The sequence below is a fragment of the Diplotaxodon limnothrissa genome, linkage group LG8 (assembly GCF_057381915.1).
Source record: "Diplotaxodon limnothrissa isolate DT_005_m linkage group LG8, D_limnothrissa_male_GT1.1, whole genome shotgun sequence".
Taxonomy (NCBI): Eukaryota; Metazoa; Chordata; class Actinopteri; order Cichliformes; family Cichlidae; genus Diplotaxodon; species Diplotaxodon limnothrissa.
In genome coordinates, this window is record NC_140603.1 from 21,121,822 (window position 1) to 21,149,231 (window position 27,410).

Here is a 27,410-nt window from a genome sequence, read left to right on the forward strand (position 1 = left end):
AAATGTATTTAGTTTAAAGGGGTAAATGTAGGGAGATGATGATTAGATCATAACAGATTTAGGGAACTTGTTCAGGAATATGTTTACAAAGAAAAAGCTAGCCAAGGACATAGACTGAGAATTTCAGCTTCATACAAAAATATCCAAGCAATGATGCAACTCAAAACAAGCAGACTTTTCAATATTTCTATTATTTCTTATTTTATCAGTTTCTTTTAAGCTCAGTCTGCCAACATGTCTCAAAACTATATCTGAAATATGCGTTTTATTTAACAGCTTCTGATGCAAAAACAGGAATTAAATGACGCACTATTGCCCCAAATCCTCATCTGCTCAGCGCAGCCACACAAACCTAGCGACCTGGTCAGTTAGTGTGTCGCCTTAGTGGCACTGGTGACTTTTCTGTCTTTAGCCTGTGGCTAAATGTTGTATGGATTGTGACTGATTCTTGTAAATGTGTTCTGTGAAACCTAGTGGTGTTTTTATGAGGTTTAATCATTTACCAATGTGCTACAAATGACCATTTACCTATTTGCATTGTTATAAAATCACAATAACTGAAAGAACGGACACAGCTTGACATTTTCAAGTTAAAAGTTTACAGAACACGAACAAAAAGATCTGCAATGAAAAATAGCCTATAAATCAGGCTCTGAATGAAATGCGAGCAAAGAGCACATCCTTCCCCATCATCAGCAATGTTAACAACAATGATATTGTTAAATATAATAATCTGATTTTCCCACCAGCACTCGGGCTCCTTTAGTGACCAGCTCTGCCGGAGCGGACAGCTCTGATAGATCCATGCAGGCCAGTAACCTGTACAGCCAAGCATGGCAGCACATCCACTGGCTGAAGTTCGACACAAAGGCAAGAGGATACTGCAAAAAACAACACATAGTTACGACTTACAATTACTTTTTCATGGTCCCAGAGAAGACATGTATGCTGAAAAAACTTTTTACCTGCTCATGAAGGTATGCATTGAATGCAATCAAGTAGAAGTATCGCTCCAAGCTCTGCATTGTTCTGTTGAGAAAGTAGTCTTTGGTACTGCTTCCCTAAGAGAGGAATAAAAGCTTGATTATCTGGTCACAGTAGCAGCTTCTGCAAGGTTTTTATAATTTTTCTAGTCAAACACTTTAACCAAACCTGCTTTAATAATTAAGCTTATTTCTTGAAAGACAGGAAAGAGATCAATTAATGATATCAACTTCTCAAGTCCTCTATCAGCTCGAGAGCTCTCACTGGTAAAAGACGTTTATCAAGGCTGATTGTGCTCTCACATGTCTTCTATTAAGCAGGACATAAACTGAGCAGTTTATGAGCCATTTATAGTACAAGCTGCTGCTTTTAAAGAGAAGTTCCAAGTTACAAACTTCAAAAATCTATATCATTACTAACCTGAATTTGATAATCTTCACCAATTCCCTCCAGCTTACTCTTGTTCTCATATATTGCTTCTTTTATGTTGTGCATTTCTGAACACAGGGCAATCGCCTGGTCAACCTGTGAAGAAGAAAAAGACAATGAATCACATATATGAACAATTTGTTTTTAAATACCTGTTTGGGTAATAAAATACTCTGTACCTCTCGTTTTTGCATAAAATCTTTAGTTGGGACCTACGTGTAATTTATTATAATTTTTTTTCTTTCAAATCATTGTTATGTAGACAGACATTATCAGCTTTACCTCTTCCATGACCTGCTGTCCATTAGGCAGCTTGTTGATCAGAGACTGGATCACTTGGAACAGTGGTCTGGGTTCTGAAGCAGCTGGCTCCTCAACTCTGACAAAACAAAACAAATATTTTGCCTTTATAAAAAAAAAATAATTAATTAATAAATACTTGTCATTGATTTTCTATTTGATCTAGACTTCTTACTGGGGTGGAGGCTGTGAATCACCCCTGAGGCGATTCATGACAAGCGTGCCCAGGATCATGGCTAGGTTGGTGCGTCCAACGCCCACCTGGCAACTGAACAGCAGAGCAGGCAGCTTCTGGGATGCACCAGGGCCCAGAGACAAGCTTGGGCTCTCCTGGAAAACGATGCACATAGATGAGAGTTAAGCTATTTTCACACATGAATTGAAGACAATGTCAGAAGTCCCAAATGCCAAGTTGTGCAACAGATCTGCTCTTACTACCAAAAATAGTAGGGTACTTCCTGTATAGGGTGCATTTTTTTAACGTAGGACACGAGATGCCCACTTGTCACGTGATAGATAATACATACTTTGCACTGGAAAATGTCAGTTTACAGAGAAATCAAATTCGTTTCCAAGAAGCTATCCATTAAAATTCTACATCTGGGGCCATCAAACCAATGATATCCGGCTCACCGCATTGAATTGATCACTTTGGAAATATCAGTGAGTGACTAAGATTTACTAAAACAAAGCTCTGATCCAAACAGAAAAAATGAATCCGCTTTCAAACCACAGGGAATGGGAACGGCTGCTGCAAGCCACTCCAAAAAAGGTCACAACAAGAATAAAAGAACATCCTGTATGAGTGAAGGGAAGGACGGAAACCAGACAAAGTGGATGACCAAAGAATGGACATGAAGTGAGTCCTTACTGCCTTCTTTTGGGGGACTTATCAATAATTGATTACACATACAGGACAGATAATGGCATACATGTGGATTAAAAAAGCTAGCGTTACTTTCTCACTACCTCAGTGAAAAACTCCAGGCGCTCTCCAAAGCTCTGGCCATGAATAACTTTAATGGCGCATCAGAACAAGATCCAAATATAAAAAACAAGCCCAAAAAAGGACTATGTAACAGCTGGGTTTGTAGTGTGATTGGCATTTTTACATCTGCTTACCCTGAGTATGTTAACAAATGCGTCAAAGTCTTCTTCCAATGGTGCTCCCTCTGTGGGCAGCGGCAGTCTGTAGTACCTGCAAAACAACACACTGTCACCCAGAGTTGAACCCGTCCCTGTGTATGTTGTGTCAATACTGCCCTTATGTAGGTCAGAGCACATAAACATATAACCTTAAGACTTTACAGCCGAGCTCCCTAATGTTGTGTTTCCTAATCTCATCAGATAGAAACTATGCCTTTTCCGGCAAACTGCAAAGGATGATGGGAGAGATTGAATCACAGGATGAGCCCAAACACCTGCACTTTGAATCTATTTATAATAAAACATCCTATCGTTTACGAAACATAAAGATTAAGAGTAAATGCTTTAGGGCTCTCCTATGGAAGTAATACATTCTCTTGGCCTGGATACGCAGCGAGCGGTTCACAACATCTCAGCAAAGCCGACACCGCAGATCTGATTGCAAACAGGATGTTTCAATCTGTAGTTTTTACGCCCCCGTTTCTTCTCGTTTCCAAAAAAACGCAGGGCAACCAGTCTTTGCACAAACAAGCACCACTATTTATAACCTTCCCTGCATGTTCAGCAGCAGGCAGCCGCACGCTGCTTCGTGTAAACTTGTGCGTGTGACTTGAGGAGCTCAGGCATAATAAAGGAACAATGTAAACAACCTGTAGGCCGGCATAGTGAACATCGGCCTCTTGTAGACCTCTTCGGTCACATGGATGTCCTCCTCGCACGTGATAGATATCTTCTGCGGCTCGTCTTTAAAGAACTCGATGTCATTGTAGACGTAGAAGACGTTTTCGTTGAGCTTGGCGAAGTCATGGAGCTGTGGAGCGTGGATGAAAGGAGAGTTTTAGTACTGTTGCAAATGACACAAAAAAATCAGGGATTACGCATGAGTTTGTCTCTCACCTCCTTTCTGATGGTGAGCTCCAGGCTTTCCACCCTCTCCTCTTTTTCCAGGTCATGAAGGTTCTCATGTAGATTTTCCTTCCTCCTCGGGGTATATGGCACAAAGTCATTGTCCTTGTGCAGGAAAACAACGGGCTCCTCTCTTACACAGACGAATATAACCTCCTGTAGGAAGAAATATGGGAAAACAGGCCTCCTCCTTAAAACTACACTACTTTTAAAAATAGCTGGAAACAATTTCTCGTCATATGACACTGAGCACATGAATACAGAGTTTTAAAAACCCGATGTATAATTTTGTCAATTTCATTTTAATTGCGGCCGGTTTCTAGCTGCTCTAAGTAGAAAGCTTCATTTTCCACTGGCGCACATGACCACAACTTTCTGTTTGCTCAGTTCTGCAATCCAGCCACAGCCTCCACCGAGCACTTGACTCCTCAAATATTTACTGACAACACGGAGCGAAAGAGGCCAGGCAGAGCTAAACTGGCACCAGCACAGGAAAATAGGATCTACAGAGAAACCTATCGAAGGCTTAAGAGGAGCACAGTGAAATTGTGCACAAGTTATAGCAGTGACCTCTTGTCCTTGCGCCTGGAGTCTCTGGAGAACCTGCTTGAACCCAGTCAAGCTGGGCTGACCCATGCCATACAGGGGGTAGGATCCTTTCACTTGGCGGAAGTTGGGCGCCCCATAACTGCCCGTGGTGTTTAGGACATCAGCCTTGCTGTAGACATCCTGGACCATGAAGTACTCCCCCTGGAAAGGAGAGCACATATAAATCTGAACTGAGCCAAACTGTTCCAACTTCCAGCACAGCCTTCATTGGGAGAGTAGCAAAGTAAACATTACAGTGGTTGACACGGTGTTTACATGTGGAAGTGCTTTGTGTCATCGCTGCAAGATTAAGCTAGATTTTTGTCCTCTGTGTTTGCAAACAACACCAAAAAGATAACGTGCGGTTACTGTGTCGTCTCAGAAAGTTCAATCTATGCCCTCCCGCCCAGATCTTTAGTAGACCTGTTCCCTGCACTGATCCAGAGAGCTTAACGCACTGAAACAACAAATATAGACACCCTCATGACCATTGGACTTTCCAGATTCTTCTTATATTTACATTATATACATATTTACGTGTCTTTCCCATTTCTAGTTGGTATTTCAATTTGTTATATCAATATGAGTTAACAGAGGAATAATATCAAATCTACTGTTTTAAAAAGAGCTCTAACTTCCTATGTGCACAATATACAAGTATATAAATATATAAAGAAGATTGATTAGTAGTTTTACTACTTTCAATGTCAGCATCAGCCCCAGAAATCAAGTTTTAATCAGGTATTAGGCGTTCATAACATTTCAGACAAACATTACTGGTAGAAAGAAAGGAAGTCACTTTTTAAGGAGATGTTCTCAAGACTAAACTCCTGACCTCTCTACACATATAAAAGGAGCTGTGAGTTAACACTGACAAAACACTGCATGCTTGAACTACCACAGCACAGTTGACAGAGCAGATCAAAGCCTTGAGAGGAGGGTGACAACATTCCCGTTTTAATGGCTGCCTCTGATCATAAAAAAGCGCATGACAATGTTCCTACACCACTCTGCAATTTGGACATGTAAATGTGAAAAAGAAAGAATGGTGAGATGACTCCACAGCTTGCTGTGACAGTGTTGTTCTTTGTCGCAGCTACAAGAAGAGCACGGCACCCTTACCTGCACGAGGTAGTGCTCGGGCAGAGTGTCTGATATCCGACCGACTTTGTAGTTGGTCTTGAGGATGTCGTCGTGAATCTGAAATTCCTGTCTGCAATTATATCTGCAATGCAAAACACAAAACAAGGTGTGGATGGTGCAGAGAGGCCAATTTAATTATCAGCTGCTATTTGCTTGGCCTGGGTTGACAAAAGAGATGATAACGGGGGCAAACACCGTGGCTGGAGGGTGAGGGCGGTGTCACCTCAGCGATCAAAAAGGTTTCACACCCGACTGTGAGGACGTAGATTCGGGGAGGGACTTACGTGATGACGACAGGTGCAACTTTGTTGGTGATGATGGACTTGGCCTTGTTGTTGTGGATGTTGACTGTCTGGAAGGGGCTCATGCAAAGAGACTGCTTGCTGTCAGCCATCGCGTTGCCATGGACACTCTCAAGCGGCGACGCAACAGAAACGGGCTGTGGTGCGGCACTGGCAGTTGTACCCATGCTCCACAAGCTGCTGTAAATGGCATCGCAGTGGACTTAGAAACAGGAAGCAATCACACACGAACGCACGCACACAGCGGCGGAACATACAATAGTGTGTATTTGGAGAGTGACATCATTTACAAACATACTTAAGGTGTGAAAAGTTATTCAGTACTAGTCTCACACTAAGACTAGGAATGGGTTAGAAAAAAGTGTTACTCACCAGCGTATGCTACATAAATAGAATTTTGAATTACTATGCAGATTTTTTTTATTTTTCACATCATGAAACATTTTTTTCTACGCTAGCATCACGGCTGAGGATTGCCCACCAGTGAGCTCATTAAATGTGACACACAGACAGACAGCGAAGTTCCTGTAATAATAAAGAAATACATACATTTAAAAGGTGTGACGAGTTACACTTGAGCAGGCTTTGCTTGCTTGCTTGCAGGTAGGCCATATGTGTACAGGGCAAAAGAGGACTGGATTTGCTCAAAACCATGCACTTTATTAGATTTTTCAAATGTATCTGAATTAATAAACAATAAACAATAAACAACAAGGCTAAAAATTCTTAAAACTGACGGTGGTCTGTTATATTGGCCCCCAAAGGCCTTCTCTGTATCTCTCTTGTGTTTTGATACAGTGCTGCCATGAGGTTATTTAGGGTTTCAGGAAATTAGGTACTGACATTCATGGTCGCCAGAGGATTCGCTATCTTTGTGAGTGCTAAATAAGAAGACCGGTACCATTCTCATATCTGTAGAATATAGAAGAAGTGGAAACACGGTTAAAGGCTATTATGATCTCAAAGGGTCTGTTTGGAAGGTTTTTAACATGGTTAACCAGAGCCATGGTAATCAGTATGTTTGGATGGCACTGCTCTTAACATATAATCAGATTGAAAGAATCTACATGTTGAACTATATTTTTTCTGATTATCATTGCAGTTTTGCAATTCTTACATGGCAAGCATTCAAAGCTGGATATAGAAAAAATCTGCTTTTATTTTAGCCAAAAAATTGTTTTATCACATAAAAACCGCAGTATAATTGTATTCAGGATATGTGATCAAATAAGCTGAGCTATCATGTATTATGAAAAATATTATCAGTGGTAGTTTTCCGATGCATAGAGCAAGGCTCAGCCAATAACTCATAAAATCCGCCTTTTTAGGCTTAACCATTAATTTCATTTCTCTACAGTTTCATCGTGGTCATAGTGGTAGGAGTTCAGAGTCTCCAATGAGAGCCAGCCAGGTTTCAACAAAACCTTTTCTCCTCTGAATAAAAACCAAGCTTTCCAGGGAGCTCTACAGATAAACAAACAAAACTTCTGACAGCCTAGCAGGCCACACCATCAGTGCTCATTAACATCGCTTGTAAGACACAGCTGGCTGGGAACCTATTACCCCTAACTTAAATGAACAGAATAATACATTGAGTCCCCAAACACAATCAGAGAGAATGAATCCAACAAACACAAAATCTACCGAATGTCACACAGTTCAGCCGTATGGAAGCTTAGCCTTCTAGCTGAGCTCAAAGCACCTCTGTGTGATCATCAGTTTTGAATAGAGTGGGCTCTCAAGGTGCAGAGAGGCTGTGGGTGAGAGAAGTGCCGCATGAGTCACAGCTACTGTCTTCTTTGTTGCTTCTGAAGGTAAGAAGGTAGGTCAAGCCTTGTACTCGGAGACTTTTTGATTCAGCAGAAAGATTCTTCTCACAAGCACAACGTGTTTCCTGGTTTGGATTTTTTTTAATGTACAGTATAAATGGTTTGTAGTTCAAAGAGTTCAAATAATCATAGGATTTCAGTAATTATGCTTCTATCAAATAACAGCTGCGGGAAAAGACTGAAGGCAAAAGAGTCAGAAGCCCTGCCCGAGTTCAATAGGAGGAAGCCAAGTTTTCAATGCTGTGCTCCAGCAGCTTCACAAATCTATTTAAGTCCCCGTCACATACCAAAAGGTTCTCTGTTAGCATAATTTTGTGGCCACCGCAGGAAACGTAACAAAAAACACTCCTTGGCGTAACAATTCAGTAAAATATAATATCTTACGCATGAGATGAAGTGCAATCTGTGCTTCCAGAGCCCTTTCTTTGCTGCTTTCTTTCTGCCATGGTCCAAAGGAGTGTGAGAACTTGGCATCACATCCAAAAAAAGAAATCTTCCTTCTTTGAATCCACTCACCCACCCCCAGTCGGAGGGAAACACCCCTTGTGGGAGTTCAAAGTGCCAGGCTGCTTGGCATTCAGGCAAAACTTCAGAAGTTATACTTTTCAGACAACGTACTCCTCGTCTTTGCTCCGTCTCCTGACTGATGTTGGGGAATAGATTCATGCAGGAGACTGGAGTCTCAACGGAGGAGACCAGGGGAAGTAGCAATACATCTGGCAGCCAGATGGCTAACGCTTAGCTTTCTTTCACATGGGCAGGCTATGCACAAAGATAACACACAGCTGACTCTTTCCAACGGACAACACATGAAATGATAACTTTATTATTCACTTGACAGAAGCGGATCCACAGAAATATTTTCATTTTTTTTTCAAAGCTTTTTAACTTCTGCTTTTATCTCATAATTTTTGCTTATGTTAGCAGGAAATTGCAATATTTCTTCTCTTTCCTTTGAAACTTTTATTTTTAATGAATAAGGGTGGCATGAACCAATCTATACTTGCAAATTCGACGTGTAGGCTACATAAATGATACAGAAACAAGCTGTGGTAAACATTGTACGCCCAAGTATACCACAAGATGTAGCAGATGTAAAAGTGTTGCCAGTTTTGGATTATCCATGTAAGATATGCCCATTTTTTTACAGAGCATTCAAGCTAGGAATACTGTGGCATCATGCCACCCCACTATTCTGTATACAAGCTACGAAGACGGAAAGGGGGGTGGCTTTGTTGCTGCGCATTTAAGCCCTTGGGAGAGATAGTAAAAGAGCCAAATTGACAGTAGTAGAAAGACATAGCCAGCACTCCGAATGCTGATGGTTTGGACATCACATGGATCTGATTCCAAAATAACGACACACGATGAAAAATGAAGCACATTTTGCAGGCCTGCTGCAGATTAGTGTGAACAAGCAAAGGTGTCATTAAGAGAGGTCTTTTTAACACTTTTAAGGCAAACCGTTCACCTTAACGAGTTTTGCTTTGTTCTTCTCTTAAAGTAACGGGTAAAAAACAGACTAATTTCAATCTCTGTCCCTTTAAGGGCATTTAATCAGTAGGTTTCTTTTACCCACCACCACAGTTATGCATGGCTCTGTGGTTTAGTGGAAGGCCATAAAACACTGAAAACTGATTCTCACATTATATTCAGCCACGCACTAGAACTTCCTAAATCTTATCGCATATGTGATGTGGTTGTTTGCGAAACATCTGATAATTGAGGATACGTGATACGTTGCTTTGACTTTTCAGCAAGTTAATGGTCACACTGTAGGCTCTGCTCTCTTACTTTGCAGCCTGTCACCACTGCTGCAAGACCATGGTGCACACACTTTGATACAGACGTTCTTGCTAGACGCAAGGGCAGCTCTTCAACTGCACTAATTTCAGCATGGGCAGACCTGGTCTCCGCCCCCAGGCGGGCAGCCGGGGTGGAGGCCTGTGTAGAAATAGCCCTCAGTCATAAACATCCTACTGGCAAGCCAATCAAGGCAACTCATTAGAGAGGCTGTTTATCCCACACATCAACCAGAGTAGTACTGCACACACACTGAAGCACTGCACTGATGCTGCACTGTGTGCGGGTCCGATGAAAGATAAGTGGAATTCAATGAAATAAGTAAATGCACACACAAACAAAAACAATAATCTTGAATTCAGCTTTCTGTGTTTGTGTAGGAATCTGCCAACAAAGCTGTGATCAGCTGGTGAAAGTTAACCAGCGGCACTAATATTTAAATTCAAAGACAGCATAGTGGGCTTACGACCATGGAAACCAGAAGCTACTGCCAGCCTATCAGTACTGCTCCATTCAGGACAGCCCCATTTAAATTCAGCCGGTGTCCCAACTTTGCTGTAGCAACGTCTTCAGACAAAAGGGTCTGAGCGCAGACAGGAAGGAGCTTGCAGCTGCAGGATGCATCTGTTGGTGGCCCCGAGGAAGGATGCAGAGCACCCTTTATTCATACGAGATGCAAGGGTTTAAGAGAGATGGGTATCACTTTGTAGTGCGCAGGAGATCTTTCAACACAACTTCCCACATTGAGGTTGAGAGGAGAGCCGCCAGCGTGTCAACAAAGGCCACATTAAAATTCTAAATTCAATACAAATTGGCATCACCTAATTCATAATCAGGGATCCTGTGTATTTTCTGGTCTCCATGGAGGCCACTCGTTCAGTCTGAAAATGTTTAGGCTAAAAGCATGCTGGGTACACAAAAATAAGCTGATTTAGTGCAATGCAGTCATGTCGTGTCTGGAAATAGCCACACAATATCCCCATCAACCATCTGATCTTCTGTGCACTAACTTAAAGTATGACATCTGAATGCTAATTTTATTTAATAATAACAATGACACATTGTCCCACTCTCTCTCATCACAGGCTAGACCGAGAAAACCCTTCGACCAAACTCAGTCACACCCCCACACAAGCTAAGGAAGCATAAGCACACCTTGACAGGAAACGCTTACATGTACTCTCTGAAACTTCCTCCCTGCAGCTGTACGCATATTTCACCAACGAGGTTAAGGGTTGCAGGCGTGATTCCACAGGACATTGCTAGTTCCTGCCCTAAAATGTCAGTTCTGCACGGAAATGAGCTCAGTGCTTCCTCTGCAAAAAATCTTTTTTGTGTTTTCCTTCAACTGTTCCAAAAACCTCATTGTGAATTTGTGTCAACTTGTGACTTTTGCTAATTATTGTACAAAAGAAATGGCCCGGCGATGTGCTCAGAAAGAGCACACTGTGGTAAAAAGAAGTTGCGTGCTGATGCATGGTGAGAGGATGCTATTTTCAAATCTGATCAAATGTGTGAAATAGCATTTCCACTGCAAGAGTTAGCATCCAGAGTGACAGCCGAGGTGCACACACTGACTGGACGACATCTAAAGGAAATAGCATGTAGCACTAGTAAGAGCTGAAAATCCACTGAGACACAAACAAACTCTGCTTCTGTTACTGCAGTGAGACAACATAAATCACGAGTAACCTTTAGCCTTGTGCATTCTTGCTTTCATCACAGCTTGACAGTGAGCTCCAGCTAAAAAGGGTTTCCAAATCTATTTTTAAAAACCCTGTCTGTAATTTATTTCATCTCAAGGTGCCAATAATATCTTCTTATTTCAAGCCTGCAGTGGTGTGGTTTTCACTTTTTGTAAACCTCAGTGTCTGGCCACAATATTCTGGCAGATCTGCCGGTTCAAGTGACAGCAGATAGATTTTACACCGAGTTGTTAACATGTTACATTTTGCTTGCAACTCGAGCTGAAGTGCTAAACTTGTGTAAGTGCAAACAGATCTTGACTGAGCAGCAGGTGCTGGCCACTCCGGCAGAAGAATGAGAGTGGATAAACACTTAAGAGGAGAGCTTAGGCGTCACATGCCATTAAGAATGCAGTCCATGTAGCTATGTGAATGTCAGCCATGACTGGTATTATCAAAGAATGTTGTAAACAGATTAAAAAGATATTTTACATCTCTTAAGTCTCATGTAAAATCACAGCGTGCATCTAAAGAACAGCGCATGCCATTTCTTTTGTACCTCTTGAAAACATACTGATGACACGTTTTGCGACCACAAACCAGCAAAAGGAGTCAAGTGTCACAACAAAGAAAATGCAAAGTATGACAACTGTACCTGACATTCAGCTGCTCATTCCACCGTCCGAGAGGTGCACGAGTCTCAGAGAAACACAATCACAAAACAGAAAATAATGGGTTAAAAAGAACCAAAATGACAGCTCTCCGGCAGGCAAGCAGTCTCACTCAGACATCCCCACTGGCATCTCTGTCTGTTCTGTGAGGCAATGTGTCTCTGCCTCCTGATCAAACTACAGCAGGCGGCAGTCTTGCATCATTAACATGTCCTTATAAAGCAAGTCAATGAACATGTCCTTCAGTAAGGACAGATCCCAGACAGCCACTGAGTAGGAAAAGACGGGAGTGTGCAGGGAGGTGGGGTGGGGGGTGGGGGCTCCACTGTTGGTTTGTTTGTTACTTTTTTGTATGCATCCCCTGCACATGAGGTGCAAGGTTGCTGGGATTTGTGTGTGTATGAAACTGATTGCGCATGTGTGTGTGTGTGCGTGCGTGTGTGTGTGTGTGTTTGGGTGGGGGGGGGGTGAAGAGGATGTGGAGGCGGACCCAGAGGCTTACTCACCATCCATTTCGCCATCCAATCATAAACCGGAGCCTCCTGGCAGGACAATACCTTCTGAACACACAGACCTTTCAGCAACTGTATCAAACTAAACCATCACTTCTTACACAAATTACGAGCAGATGCAGCAGTAAACCCTCACTGTAGAATGTAAGGTACACTTGCAACACCGACAACATAAGCCTAATTCACTGCAATGCGCTAATTACTCCATTCATTAGCAGTTAACACATGTCATGCCGAAAGTAAACAAGCTTACAGCTGGGCAAATACTTAGATTTAAGCTTGAGTTTTAGCTGTAAATGCCTGCGTGCTGTACCCTTTGTAGTCATAACACTGAGGGTATGTCAGTTCAAACAGCAAGCATCCTAAGATTTGAATAAGGCACGAACACAGCCAACAGCATCTGCTTGCAAAATACCTGTATCGAAATTCTGCCAAACTTACCCATTTGGGTAAGATTTACACTTAGGACTCCAAATTATTAAACAAAACGGCCAACAACATCGGGCTTATCGTCTGAGTGAACTGCATATGAGAATGTTTTCTTACAAAAGTATGTGCGATCACAAATCTGTCACAAGATAATGTCCACATCAAGCTGATTTGCAAAAGTGGTAAGTGGTTTTTTCGAGATATGGATGTAAAATCTACTGCTGCCACACCTGTTCCTTCCTTCCTGCAGCCGCGCAGGCCAAAGATTCTGACGTTCTTGCAACACAGTGAATGTGAAACCAAACCCTCCCGTGGCCCGCAAACCTCAAAACATGAATGAATCCACCCAGGAAGTGAGAAGTAACAAATATTCGTTTGTTTTTCGGGGGGGGGGGGAGATTTTGTAATAAACTGTCATAAAGCTAATGAGCCTAGGCACATTTTCACACAGTTTGCTAAGAGACTTGTAAGAGCAATTGTAAGGAAGGAAGAAGTATTTCACCTGAGACAAGTTCTAAGCTTCCAAACACATTAGAAATGAAATTAATGCTTTCAGATAGTCTTTTCATCTTTCTCACAGCACAGGGACACTGTTCCCAAATCAAAATGTTTCCCTAATCAATCACTGTCAAGTTAAAAATAAATCAGCAGCTCAAAGCTCTTGGGAAGATGAAATGATAACTAATTACAAATACACCTTGGCATGTTCTGGGTGGACGTCCAGTGCAATATTCTCTTGAGTCCATTGATCAAATATGACACCTTGTGGTAAGAATTAACAACTGCATTTAGATAATTATCTAATTTCCAAAACACTTCTTTTCATTCAGACAACTATTTAATCACAATCAGAAAACAGTGCCCACTGGGAAATTAATTAATTTACATCAAATGTCCTCTGGGTAACTTTGGATATGACCAAAATTATATTTACTGAAAGGCATGCCTTCAAATATTTTGATATTATCAAATTTTTTTTACATCAAATTTTTCTTAGAATGTAAGAAGATCAAAAACATTTTTGAATGTTTCTTAGCAGGTCTTAAAATTATGTAAATACAATTAAAGGAACAACAAAACATTGGAAGCAGTACAGCCTTACTGCTTCCAATGGAATTAAGATGATTAGGTGCTTGTAATAAAAAATTAAGTGATAATTAGCAACCTTCTCTCTAAAAGCACTTTTGGCAGTCTGCTGGTGTTCAGCTGTTTGTTAACACAATGCAAAAGAGGAAGGAGGGTTATGTAATTTATAAAGATTATGAAAATGTAGAAAACAAGCTGGTGTGCCAATTATCCCAGGAGTGGTCATTGCAACAAATTCACCCCAAGGTCAGACCCTGGAATGCTCAGAGAAATCACAAAATAACCCAAGAGCTACAGAATCATGGGGTGTGCTAGTTTGCTAGTGTGGTAGTTTTCCACACACTGCTTCTGCATTTTGGCTTAGTTTGACACAGTGTAATACATAATTTTTATTGTTCATATGAGCATGTATTTACCTCGTTTGAAGACTTAGAAAGGACCAGATCATGTTTAATTATGTCCTCACTGAAAAGTACACTTTTTTCAGTTCTAAGGTCTTAGGGATCACTAAGACCTTAGAACTGAAAAAAGTGTACTTTCTTTTTCACATAAAAGCATATTATGACTATTTCACCTGCACTGCATTTTTAATTTATGTAGATAGTAACGGGCTGTATAACTAAACATGCATATGGTAGATTATAAGTATTTGATTAAGTCCTAGCAGTTTTATTGTAGTCAGCTGTTATTTATAGTTTCATTATGAACATGGGGAAGGTGAACAGTCACAGCTATTTTATTGTGCAACTTCAGAAAATAAGAAAAGAGAGTTGGGACCCGCAACACCCCATCCCGAATTTGGCCCCTCTCAGTATTGACTCAGTTGACCTTGGCACAATACTCTTATAAATGATTGCAAATATGCATCCAAATCAATTTCAAAACAAGCAGCGCTGGGACTTAAGGAAACTTGAACCTAACTGAACACCTGTTTTACATTTCTCAATCCCTATGAACAGATCTACTATAAATCATTTTGGAAACAAAGTGGGGGCTTTTCGTGGGGCATGTCCAAACAAACAACTTTTAAAATTGCACGTAGGAGTTAAGTTTGTCATCCAGCCCTCTTATCAAGATAAACTGAGATTAAAAGGCTCACCATTTAGTATTTGGCTGCTCAATCATCCAGGAGTTTCGTTCTATCACTCTTGATTAACTGATACTCGTGGTTTGATCGAGTCAATCAGAGGCAGTTTCAGTGCACCCCATCGCCACTCCCACCGCCCAACCCCACCCCCCATGACATCAGGTAAAGCGATATAAACAGAAGAGCCTGAAAGGATAACCAGCTGGAAGGACCAAAGTAAACAAAGACCTTGACACAAAACAAAATAAATCAAAGAACATCATGTGCTTTATATCAGGCCTAGTAAAATCTTACGCAGATGCAGCATGACGTCACTATTTGCCTATTATATACTGTATATGCTATAAATGCACATGTAAATACATGACGTGGTTTTAGATTAGGTTTCTGTTAGTGGTATTTGTATGTAGAAGTATTTGTTTTGGTTCATTTTCCTGTCTTATGAGCGCTAACATATAAAACACACCTATTATTAGTACATATCCAGTTTTTGCATAAGTGATGCAAACGCATTACGCAGAGCATAACACATTGTTTTTCTCAAACCTTTTATCATTTGCATGCATGTACTGTAATGTAATTTTCATGCGCGTGTAATCGTTGCACTGTAACACATCAGGACATCCTAGAAAATGTTTGTTTTTTATAAGCAAATAAAAACATAAGTTAACGGTTATCCATTTATGCATTTCCATAGTAATGAGCCCCAACTGCCTATCGTGCTTTGCACAACTTGTTTTTATTATTATTATTATTAATTATCACTGTCAGCGCCCAAAACACCAGATTGAATGCACAATGCAGTGCAGGCATGGAGAGATGGGGGGTGGGGGTGCCAAGCACATGTATGCCCCATCAGCCACACAAGCACATCATGAAAATATCCTTCACTGCGGAAGTCTAGTCCAAGCAAAAGTCCAAAATCCATATTTGTTGAAGATTGTAATCTAGAGGGACACTGGGGTCCAAAAACGGCACGAGTGCCAACTTTCTTTTTAGCTGCCATGACTCGTGCAAGAAAAGACCCGTAAACTTTAAAGCTACTCACCATTTCAGCACACGGTAGGTGAAAAAGCGACGGGCCAGTTAGGAAAACAGACCTCGGACCTCGGTAATTCCGGTGTAGACGTTGTCGACAAAGTGCACCACTTTTTAACTATACAGGTGGATAAAAAATATCCATTAATTTTTATCCTTTCTCGGGAGATTCTCGAGGAAAAGGATTTCATTATGTGAATGGAGACGCATAGCGCATGCGCAGTTTGCGACAACCATCCACAGATGCTCTATGCAGGAACCAAGATTTTTGACGTGCAAACTTTGCGAAGATTTAAAAGGTTCATTGCTGTTATGCCACTTTGAAATTAAGCATTCTTATAATAGGTGTATACAGCTACTATTAATAAAATGAAAGCTTATATATAAACATTACAAATAAAATTAATACGCTGTTTAAGGAATTCTAACCAGAAAAACACCAGTGAGCTTTATATAATAGTATAGCTTTAAAAGTAAACATCTTAAAGTTAAATATGAGCGAGATAAGACGTGTTTCCTGCTTCATTCTATCTGTGCTGCTTGATAGTGTCCCAGAGGTCTATATTAAGTTTCCAGCGACTTTATCTCAGTTTGTGGTAGGCCTGTTTTATCCGTCTCCATCTTTTATCGTAATATTCTTGTCACAAAAGGCCATTTGAGGTATAATTAGAAGTTAAATTAGGCCAAGTTATTAACAAATGCATAATAAATGTAGTATAAATGTCATGTGCGTTCCCTATATTACTGGTTGCAGTGATGTTTTAACATTAATAGTTCTGTTGCCATTGTTGTTGTTGTACGAAGACATGCCTGATGGGTAATAGAGCCCATTCATTGTCCCTGATGTGCATTTCAAGGGGCCCGTAGTAGACTAAATTAGACTATGGGAAAGCCTAACAATTAGTGCAAACCAAACAGATGAAACAATTAGTCTGAGAATGGGGAGTCAGGCTGCAGAAGCCCAAAGAACATGGTGCAAACAAAACCTGTGCGTCTTGTAAACACCAACCCAGGCGCCTCATTACCAATTGAATAGATGATGAGCTGTCAGGTAGCAAGTCTTGAGGACTCATGTCAATTTCCTTTAATGTTCTCAGCTACTTGTTAAACGTGAAAGGGGGTGGGTGAGAGTATATAAGGCTCCCCTGCTCTTCCAGAGGAGGAATTTGTCATTAACCGACCTAAAACATGCGCTCATGGGGAGCTTTGGGTGTTGCGCTCCATGCATCTTTGCTGGCGCTGCTGGCTCAAGGGATTCATAAATCCAGCGATGGGGTGTTTATGAGGCCGCTGCACCGTTTTGCCGTGATGGACCGAGGAACTGGATATCACCTGCCGAGCTACATGATGCAACTTTACAGGAATTTCAAGTCGAATTTTTCCGGTCTTATGGATACGATGGAGCAAGATGCCGCAAGACAAGCGGACACCGTGAAGAGTATGATGGCTAAAAGTAAGATCTGGCTCATTGCTTCATAAAAAATATTTGGTTTGTTTGTCAGAAACGTGCAGGGAATCGTTTGACATTCGTGTTTTATAGCTTTGGTTCGGGTCAGATGTCTTCTCTACCATTAATAAATCCTCTCAGATGTTAAGGAGTTTAGTTTTTCTGTCAACACTGCGTGCCAGACGACCTCAGAGGTTTTCAATCCACATTCCGCTTAGGGGGTGAATAACCATGCAGAGATCAGCGTGTGAAAAGGCCGGTATTCTCTCTAATTCTCAAAGCAAACCTCTTCTTCGCTAAATAGGTGATGTTGATTAGATACCTCGCCAGACATCCCCCTATACAAATCTCTTGCTTAGTCAAATCAACAACCTCCTTCAGTTCTTTTTCGCACTTGGTTTGATTAAATTAGAGCGCTGGATTTAACGGTGGCACAAGCAGCCAGCACAGGACACCCCCCAATCCCTGCTGCAGAATCTAATTTCACATCTCGGTAAAGTGTTAGAGTTACTACCTGTTTGTTTGACAGAGGATATGCAGAAGCCGTGAGAAGCAGGGATGTGTTAAGTGATTGGTTTCGGCTACGTGTTTGGTTTGAGTGGATTAATAGCGCGGGTGGTTTGCACTTTTGATCAAGAGTCGAACTCAATAGGCAGCGGACAATGCAAAAGTTAAATGTTTTAAAGCCGTTCATCCCTTAGATTAATCGGAACCACACCTGTTTAGAATCACAATGGGTCTCTTTACAGATGTGGGCGCAGAGCAGGGTGTCCATGGGTAGCATAATGAATGGGTTATGTTGGGGAAAAGCATAAGCAGCTTTGATTACTGAAATCCCCTAATCACGAAGTTCTAGATGACATATATTATTATTTTCTCACCAGATGAGCCTGCATGTTCATTAAAGGTTTCATTTTTTGATTTTATCTGACTTCTGTTATGAGGTAAATAAACTTTCAAAAAAACATTTTAGGTTAAAATAATTCCTGTTGGCTGATTAAATCCACTAAACCAGCAAAACATATAAGGTTGAAGCTGTAGGCCTTCTTATTGATTTGCATCTTCTTTAATAAAGCTGTTACAGGCTGCACACTGAAAATGTCATGTCATAGTTAAGATATTTCGTTGTTCTCATGACAATGACAATAAAGTTTCTGATTCTGATTCTGATATATGTTGCACTTATACCTTCCATAAGTTTATTTAATTTGGCGAGACCCTACATTATCAGAAAAGTAACCTTTAACAATTCGGTGATCACCTTTCAAAAGAACTTGGAGATTTTAAGGGAGGAGAAACGCTTAGAGGAATAGATTTCCAGCAAAACCAGGCTCACAAAGTTGCAGCTATCTACCACCTGTGTGGTGAGGAGGGAAAGAAAGCAATCTAATGTTTGGTAATATAATAATGGTGATGTTTTGGGGGGTTCATTTCCCGCACAGGTGGTTGTTTGTTGGTTTACATGCATCAGTAACACACAATCAGTCATTATAATCTGTGTCATACAAAGTGCTCTTCAATTATGCTAATTCTTCCATTTTTGCTATATCAGATTTGAAGTACAGACATAGATCCTGGGTGGCGACATTTGACCTCCATGCGCTGGGAGCTGACAAACAAATCCAGGCAGCAGAGTTGAGAATCAAGCTACCTTGGACAATGAATGTTTCCAACATTAGTGTGGAGGTGTATCACCACCATGACCAGGATCAGCATCTGCTGGCACTGCTCACAGAATCGTCACTAGTCACATCATCGCAGAGCTGGAAAGTATTCAACATGACAAATCCCCTCTTGAGCTGGCTTAAAGAGAAATCAACAACAAGAATTCGACACAAGCGAGTGTCAAGAAGAAGGAAAGTGATAAAGAAAAAGCGAGGCCTGCCTCTTCCCGATGAGCCTGTTTATGAAACAAGTTTGACAAAAGACCAGGATGTGAGTGACCGGGCCTTGCTGGTTGTCTTCTCACACACAGGGTCTGATGAAAACTCAAAGGCTAAAGCGAGCTTACTCCATACAGCTGAACAATCCAAGTTCTTCTCCCCTGCTGAAATCAAAAAGAGGCGAAGGAGCAAACGGGGCCAGAGAGAGCAAACAGCAAGAACCCCACAGCTGTTCAAAAGAGTGAGTGAAAAATCGCTCTGTCGCAAAGTGGACCTGCATGTCGACTTTAATCAGATTGGCTGGGGGTCCTGGATTGTCTTTCCTAAAAAATACAATGCCTACCGCTGTGAAGGCTCCTGCCCTAGTCCTCTGAGAGAAGACTTAAACCCAACCAATCATGCCTACATGCAGGTGAGTGCCTATCTAGAGTTTCTGTTCTTACACATATTCATATTATCATCATAGGAACATTGTATGCAGACCGTTTAAAAATTCATATGCACACAATCACTGGCAGATATATGCATCAGGGACAATTTGGGATAGGGACAATCTATCTATCTATCTATCTATCTATCTATCTATCTATCTATCTATCTATCTATCTATCTATCTATCTATCTATCTAATAAAAATACCAATTACTTCACAATGGAAGCGGCTGAACTGTAGCTAAACCACTAAAGTACAACTTATGGAAACAGTACTTCAGACTAATATGTAATAAAATAAACTTTACGTGATCAAAAATGATAACAACTATGAAAAATCTGCAGGCAAGCAAAAATACCACTTAACTCAATTTACCGGAAGTCCTCAGTGGCTCTTGAGTCAAATAATGTTTATCTAATTATGTAATGTAATGTATTATGTAAGTAATAATGTAATAATGTTTTTTGTTCACTAAAAAGAAAAAATTGAGACATTTAGCTACAGTAATGTGTTAGATCAGAGACATATCATTGTGAAAATGCACTACATACTGGTCAAGTGTGTGGTGGTGGCTGTCTGATGGATGTCTTAACAATGTTAACTTGACACCAGTTAGGACTGAAGAAAAAGGGTGGAGGGCCTCTCTAAGGGGTTTCACAAACAGTAGAGAACAGTAATGGTAAACTATATATTAAAAAAAGGAAATTATTCCTGTGTTTTTCTACCCAAAAGTGTTGTCAATTACTTTCAAAATGACAAAACAAGTATCTCAAATACTTGAAACACTATGCAAATATGAATCGTAGTTACTAGGTTTTTTTTTTGTGTGTTTTTTTTTTTTTTTTTTTTTTTACATTTGTTCATTCATTCATTGGAGCTTATTCCAGCTGTCTTAGGGCGAGAGGCAGGGTACACCCTGGACAGGTTGCCAGTCTGTTGCAGGGCTATAATAATTGTTTTATTATTTTTTGTTTTGCTAATTTAGTAAAACGTGAGGATTTGAAGCGTTTCATCATAACAAATCTGTTAGTACTCCTTTTCCACACTATGAAAAAGGGTAAAACAAGATATCATTTTTTATCAGAACGTCTGTGGTTTAAAGTGGTTCAAAATGTTACGTTAAAAACAACAAAACATATAACAAATAGCTTAAATGAACAGAAATGTTCAACTTACTAAATGAAGTGAAAAGCAGAATAGCAAATATCAGATGACAGTAAGTGGGTCAGTATGTCAGTAAGCTAAGATAGGATAACGCTATTACTATATTTCTTTATAGAACTGCAGTTATCTACAATTGGCCTAAAGCCTCTCTCTTTCTTTTTCCAGAGTCTCCTGAAGCATTTCCACCCTGACAGAGTGGCCTCACCCTGCTGTGCACCAACCAAAATGAGCCCACTGAGCATGTTGTACTATGAAAATGGAGAGATGCTCCTTCGACACCACGAGGATATGATTGTGGATCAGTGCGGGTGCCAGTGAAAGCTAAAACCAGCTGCAGAGCAGGCTTAACACTGTACAGAAATTTTGACAGAACCAAGTAATTTCTGAAAATAAAATAAAATAAAATAAAATAAAATAAAATAAAATAAAACAAAACAAAATAAAATAAAACATTTATACAGAAGGAAGAAAGCACTGCAAGGCTGTGTCGGAGCGTTGCACGAAGACAACATTTTGATGTGTGATGTAGGCTTTGGTTTGTAAGAATAGTTGCATTTTGAGATGTACCAAAATGTGAACTCAAAAATTGGGTTCACCTATTGTCACAAACGGAAGTTCATTCACTTTAAATTATCAATTGTTATAATTGTAAATATTTAATGGTAATGTTGATTAATATTTCAGCACAGTTTTATTGTCGACTACCATTTGTGTATATTGTTATAATGGCTATTTATATTGTTATATTATTGTAAATATTAAAATAAAATTACATATATGTACATGTTGCACCCTTAATATGTATTTTGCTATGTTGGTTTAAAATTATGTGGTGTATTTGGTTTTTAAGATGCTACAGTTTCATGACAAATAGCATGGTGAAGCTTATGTTTAGCAACAGGATTGTGTGTGAACTGTGTTTCACAAAAGCACTCACACTCAAAATAGGTAGACTTTTCTAGCTGTTTCAGTCATCTACAGTAAGTGACTGCCAAATTCCTCTTACATTGAAAATATAGCATTGTAAAAGGAATATCCAGCCAACACTCTAAAGTTGCAGTTTGTTGTAACAATGCTAAACTAGGTTCTATTCTTCTAAAGCAATAGAGCTCATTGTATTCAAATCCTTTGAAAAAATACTGACTAACCAGGAACTTGCCAGATTCATGACTATGGCAGAGGTCAGACTGGCAATAGCTGACCAGGACTCAGAGGTAAGACAACATTTAACTTCGTAATGTCAGTTTCCACTCAGGCAGATGTGGTTAACTATTTAATTATAGTTGAATTAACCAGCAACTATTTAAAAAAATATTTTATACGTGTTCAATAAATTTTAAAGATGGTTTAAGTTATTTAGTTGTGGTATCTGCGCCTTATTACTCATGGAATTCGTGTATGACGCTATTTCTTTTGTTTTATATTTTAAATTTTCGTGTTCTGCAATTTCAAAGCGCAGGACTGACGCTCGTGAATATCACTTATGTTAGCTAGCAAGCTAACCGAAGCTCATGTTTTCCTAACCGAAGCTAAGCATTAACTTGCTTTTGCATTGTTTGATAACTTCTTTGCTTATATGAGGTGATGCTAACGTATCGTACTGACCGAAAAAAATAGCGCAGCAGCAAAGAGGTGAGCCAGCCAGCCTCTCCTCTGGTTAAAAATACACACTCATTAAACTTGCCTGGTGGGTTGAGAAGCTGAAGCTAAGTTAGCTAACACCGGCAGCTGCACGTTTTGGTAACACTAGCAGGCTTTTAGTTGAGGTAAGTGACTTTTGTATAGCTTCAATGACACAGAGCATATCTATATGTCTGTCAACCGGTGAATTTATATTAGTCTGGTAGTGTAGGTCTGAAGTAAGTCTAAAGATTTTTATGTTAGCATACATGCTTTATTTACTAGCTTTATGGTTAACCAGAAGTGAAAAGCGATCTTCGTGAAGGCTCAACCGAAGCAGCGTTTCTGGGGTTTTATGTTACTATTTCCACTTTGAGGACTTAATGGGTTTTAATAATGGGCAAAGGCAAAAGTTGAATTTCTCTCAAACACTCTGTAATTCAATGTAACAAATGTTTTATGAGTTGTCTTTAATTTACCACAAATTACCAGATAGTTTCAAATTATTATTATTATTTTTTATTTAAAGAACGGCACTGTGTCTTTTTCTAGATCTGGAGAAAGCATATGATAGAGTGCCAAGAAAGGAACTGTGGTAGTCTTAAGAGGAAGTCAGGAGTGATGGAGAAGTATGTTAGGTTGGTGTAGGACATGTATGAGGACAACAAGACAGTGGTGAGGTGTGACAGAAGTGAGAGATGGGTTAAAGGCAGAGGTGTGATTCATCAGGGATCGGTTCTGAGCCTCATTCTTGTTTACAGTGGTAATGGACAGGCTGACAGGTGATGTCAGGCAGGAGTCTCCTTGGACTTTGATGTTCGCAGATGACATTTTGGTCTGTAGTGAGAGCAGGGAGCAGTTGGAAGGGATTATTTAGAGGTGGAGATATGCACTAGAGAGAAGAGAAATGAAAGTCAATAGAAGAAAGACAGATTTCACATGTGAGAGAGAGACGGGTGTAACAGCGAACCTGTAAAGGTAGTAAACATAGATGACTTTAAATACCTGTGGTAAACCAAACAAAGCAACAGAACAGGCAGTGGACAAGAGAGCTGAAAAGCAAGGGCAGCTTGATGGTGTGGGTGGAGACCAGTGTTAGGGGGGATGTGTGACAGAAGGATAGCCGCAAGAGTGAAAGGAAAGGTTTATAAGATGGTAGGGATACCTGAATGTGGAGCTGCCAGGCAGGAGTAAAAGAGAAAGACCACAGAGAAGATTTATGAATGTAGTGGAAAAATGGCATGCAGAGAGTTTGTGTGACAGAGAAGGATGCAAGAAGTAGGGTGAGATAGAGGCAGATGATCCACTGTGTCAACCCATAAAACAGTCAAAAGAAGAAGACAAGTCAACTGTTTAACCTGAGCTGTCTTTCGTTTATATTAATTTCTAATCTGTTTATTCAAAATTGTGAATACTGGAGCAAAACAAAAAACTCTTGACATGTCAAATATATTCATCAGTGGAGTACTTGAAAGTACAATATATGAGAAGAGCTAGTTATTTTCTGATCATTTTTTTGAGTAGGAATTAGTGCTAAACAAACATAACTAGTTATAAAAACTCAACCAGTTCAGAATGTAGATGTAGATAAGCAAAGAACTAAGACCTTAATATTGTGCCAGTACTAAGTTTATTAAGCTAGAAAAGAATATGAAGAAGAATATGAATCCATCTGACTTTGTGCTGTTAATACACTTGCAGGTCAGGTCTTTACATTAAATTCTGTTAGAAATTGCCTTAATGTACTTAAAACCAAAAGTGCACAAAAATTTGGAGTGTGTCCACGTTAATCAACTAAAGTGTGACATTTATCAGTGCTAGCAATCTTTAATGAGATTTAGCCTTAGAAGGTTCATTTTTAGCCTGTGGCTAAATTTAAAACAGGCGTCGACTGTGTTGTGCTGACTTCAGTGGGATGTCAGCATGGGCAGCAGCTTTGACTGATAGTGTAGTTACTATTTTATCATCTTATCATTTATATGTGGAGGTATGTGTAATGTTGTATTATGTCTCTTAGGAAAAGTTAAAGCAGAAAAATGGCTGAGGCTGTTGCAAAAGTGGCCCGGAGGATTAATGCTACTGTAGAGGAGGGAAAAGATAGTGTGGGTAAGATACACTTTAACATATTCTTTCCTTTGTCTCTCACTTAATCTTTGTTCAGAGCATATAAATGAATTTGTTGTCAGAGATAGTACCAGCAGGTGGCGACATAGGCTTAAAGTTGACTGCTACATAACTTGAAATGCCAGAATGTAATAATAAGAATAGTAAGTAATCATGTGTAATTATCAGAGTAATTATAGATTTACACTGTGTTAATGTTTGATTATTTTATAACTATGTTCTTCTTCTTCTCCGCAGACCTGTCAAAATGCATGCTAGCTTCTTTCCCAGACGGTGTGTTCAAAGTCCTGAGGACTGTCACAGAAAACATCCGAGTTATCACATTGGCTGACAATGAGATGAAGGTCGTTTCTAGCAAGTTCTTTACAACTTTCACTCAGCTCAGAGGTAAATGATGTATTTTTTTAAATCTCACATGCTATTCACCTCACAAACGTTGACAGAATGTCTTCGTGCTCTGATGGGAAAAACAGCCAAGTGACCCTTCGATTTACTCGTGTCTTGAAATACCTTGCAGAACTGGACCTGCAAGGAAATGTGCTCACCAAACTGCCCGATTCTGTGTCGGAAATGAAGCATCTGACCAGCATCAACCTGGCTAATAACAAGTTCTCCATCTTCCCTGATAAGCTTACTGAAATAGCCACACTGGAGCGTATTGATCTTCAGGGAAATAGCCTTACTGGTAAAAAAGAATTGTTAATGTATCCTCTTTGTGAGAAAGGTACATATTTACACATCTCAGTCTTTTTGTCTTTTAAATTTTCCTCTACAGAAGTACCACTGGAGAAGTTGTCTGACATGCCATCGCTGAAGTGGCTGAATGTGAAGTCAAACCCTCTGGACTCAAACACAAAGTCAGCTCTGCAGTCTCCTCATAAATTTGACATTTTGTCAACAGCAGAGTCCTAAAATGCACGATAAATGTACTTCACCTCCTGTAGCATGGAGCTGTGTGCCTTTACTTGCTTAAATTGAATTAGTTTTGTGTTACAGGTAGGACAAAAATACTTCAGGATATCATTATACTGTACAAGCAACAAAAACAGAGTTGTGCGGAGACCTCTTTCTTTGACTTTTCAATGCTGCTGGGAACCCTGTAGGCTCTGCGTTTGGTATTAAGACTTCTGGAAATTAAATCACTCATTCTTGATACACCATTTGACATTGTTTCAAATTATATATTTATTATGGCTTATTTATTCTTTTTGATAGGGGAAAAAACAAATATACATTGAAAACTAAGCAGTCTCTGTGTATTTGTCCTTTTTTTACATGGTGACTTTGCTGAGATGGTTATGTTATATACAATACTGAGTTTGTATTAAATGACACAGAAGTACAAAAGTGTTCAGGATTGTTTTTAAATGTTTTAATGTTTCACAAGTCTCTCTCTCTCTCTTTTTTTTTTTTTTTTTTTTACCATTTTGGGTGAGTGTTTTCTTATCCAAATCAAGGATCTAAGTACAGATTGTATTGTATTAGTGAAGCACTTGGCTATGCAAATACAACTGACTGGAAGCTAAGATTGCACCTGAAAAATGTTTTGCAAGAAGAAACATTTGGCTAAATATTATACATAAAATCTAAAGAATTGGACTAGAACATAGATTACAGCTGGAGCAATAATTTAAACAAGCAAGAGAAAAGCAATTGCTAAGATAATAGTCTGTACACACAGAATGTCGTCTGTAGTTCACCCTCTGAGTGCAGGTACTTCTCACACAGGTAGATACAGTATGAGGAGCTCACAGAATAACATCCTTTCAAGATGCCTGAAGGTATTGTAGCCACATTCAAAGTTGGATAATTCCAGTTCACTGTAACTGTAATAGAAGCTCCAGAAGACGGAGACAGGTGCTCAGAAGAGCAACTCAAAGTATTTTACTCCTCAAGAACACTTTAAATAGCATCCCTGCTGAGTCTGGATTATTGTGTGGATGCCTTAATAGGCATCCACACTATTGAGTTCCTGTTTCTCTTTATTCTTTATTATTCCGGGTGTTTCCGTACACTTTTCGCCGTGGAACTACTCCCACAGTTTTCATCCGATTTTCGCCATTCAAACTTTAAAAAATTCTGCTCTTTCTGCTAATGCCGGCTATGACTTTTGGTGCTCATAACTTCTATACTTTTTGAGATATTGATTTTTCTTTTCAATATTTTTTGCCCTTTTTTGCATATTATCCTTGGCCTCACTGGTTTTCCTTGCCGGCTTGACCTGTGTTTTAGCTCAGTGAGATGAGCGTCCGTTCTCAGACTGGGTGGCCCGGGTTCAAATCCCGCTTATGGCAACATTTCTTTCAGTCAATACTTAAACTTTTTTAACTCTTTTCAACACAAATTTAAGCTTTTTCACCCCTTTTCAGCACAATTTTGAGTTTTTTCACAACTTATCCTCTTTTCAGCAGAATTCTTCTGACTGAACTCTTTTCAGCAAAATTTTGAGTTTTTTCTGCTGTTTTCAGCACAAATACCAGCTTTTTCAGCTGTTTTCAGCAAAAACCTCTTTTCAGCAGAATTCTGCTCATTGAACTCTTTTCAGCAGAATTCTGCTCATTCAACTCTTTTCAGCAAAATTTTCAGTTTTTTCTGCTGTTTTCAGAAAAAAACATTTTTCAGCAAAATTCTGCTGATTGAACTCTTTTCAGAAGAAATTTTGCTGATTGAACTCTTTTCAGCAAAATATTCAGAGTTTTCACCTCTTTTCTGCCCAAATTCTGCTTATTCACCTCTTCTGAAACATTTTCAGCCTTTCCACCTCTTATCAGCACAATTCTCAGCCTCTTCTGCTCATTTCA

At 39.8% G+C, this 27,410-nt stretch overlaps 3 protein-coding genes across 4 annotated transcripts in view; 2 read left to right on the forward strand and 1 right to left on the reverse strand.

The window, feature by feature from the left end:
- pald1a (phosphatase domain containing paladin 1a) overlaps positions 1-8,073 on the reverse strand; it is a 52,108-nt gene extending 44,035 nt beyond the window's left edge. The window contains exons 1-12 of the mRNA XM_085360828.1: positions 8,012-8,073; positions 5,781-5,978; positions 5,476-5,578; positions 4,336-4,515; positions 3,757-3,921; positions 3,510-3,670; positions 2,836-2,911; positions 1,889-2,043; positions 1,696-1,792; positions 1,405-1,509; positions 966-1,061; positions 747-881 (exon numbers count right to left, since the gene is read on the reverse strand). Of these exons, the coding sequence (XP_085216954.1) occupies positions 747-881; positions 966-1,061; positions 1,405-1,509; positions 1,696-1,792; positions 1,889-2,043; positions 2,836-2,911; positions 3,510-3,670; positions 3,757-3,921; positions 4,336-4,515; positions 5,476-5,578; positions 5,781-5,978; positions 8,012-8,073 (1,533 nt within the window). The remainder of the gene's footprint in view (positions 1-746; positions 882-965; positions 1,062-1,404; positions 1,510-1,695; positions 1,793-1,888; positions 2,044-2,835; positions 2,912-3,509; positions 3,671-3,756; positions 3,922-4,335; positions 4,516-5,475; positions 5,579-5,780; positions 5,979-8,011) is intronic.
- Positions 8,074-17,126: 9,053 nt separating this feature from the next.
- ndr2 (nodal-related 2) lies at positions 17,127-21,183 on the forward strand. The gene is made up of 3 exons (XM_085360829.1): positions 17,127-17,391; positions 18,938-19,680; positions 21,031-21,183. Exons 1-3 carry the CDS (start codon positions 17,127-17,129, stop codon positions 21,181-21,183), a joined length of 1,161 nt encoding a protein of 386 aa, XP_085216955.1.
- A 1,180-nt stretch (positions 21,184-22,363) lies between these two features.
- Positions 22,364-25,848, forward strand: lrrc20 (leucine rich repeat containing 20). 2 transcript variants are annotated; one of them, XM_085360830.1, is made up of 5 exons: positions 22,364-22,631; positions 24,503-24,591; positions 24,847-24,996; positions 25,127-25,294; positions 25,385-25,848. In XM_085360830.1, the coding sequence occupies exons 2-5, from the start codon at positions 24,522-24,524 to the stop codon at positions 25,519-25,521; spliced, it is 525 nt and encodes a 174-aa protein (XP_085216956.1). In that variant the 5' UTR covers positions 22,364-22,631; positions 24,503-24,521; the 3' UTR covers positions 25,522-25,848. The 2 variants fall into 2 exon arrangements, with proteins under 2 accessions (XP_085216956.1, XP_085216957.1); XM_085360831.1 differs by having other exon boundaries at positions 22,364-22,497.
- Positions 25,849-27,410: the final 1,562 nt, after the last annotated feature.

Coding starts and splice junctions, on each gene's coding strand:
- ndr2 (XM_085360829.1), top strand. CDS start 17,127: ATGCGCTCATGGGGAGCTTTGGGTGTTGCGCTCCATGCATCTTTGCTG. Junction 17,392..18,937: donor GAAGAGTATGATGGCTAAAA/GTAAGATCTGGC, acceptor TTGCTATATCAG/ATTTGAAGTACAGACATAGA. Junction 19,681..21,030: donor CCAATCATGCCTACATGCAG/GTGAGTGCCTAT, acceptor TTCTTTTTCCAG/AGTCTCCTGAAGCATTTCCA.
- lrrc20 (XM_085360830.1), top strand. CDS start 24,522: ATGGCTGAGGCTGTTGCAAAAGTGGCCCGGAGGATTAATGCTACTGTA. Junction 24,592..24,846: donor GGAGGGAAAAGATAGTGTGG/GTAAGATACACT, acceptor TCTTCTCCGCAG/ACCTGTCAAAATGCATGCTA. Junction 24,997..25,126: donor AACTTTCACTCAGCTCAGAG/GTAAATGATGTA, acceptor AATACCTTGCAG/AACTGGACCTGCAAGGAAAT.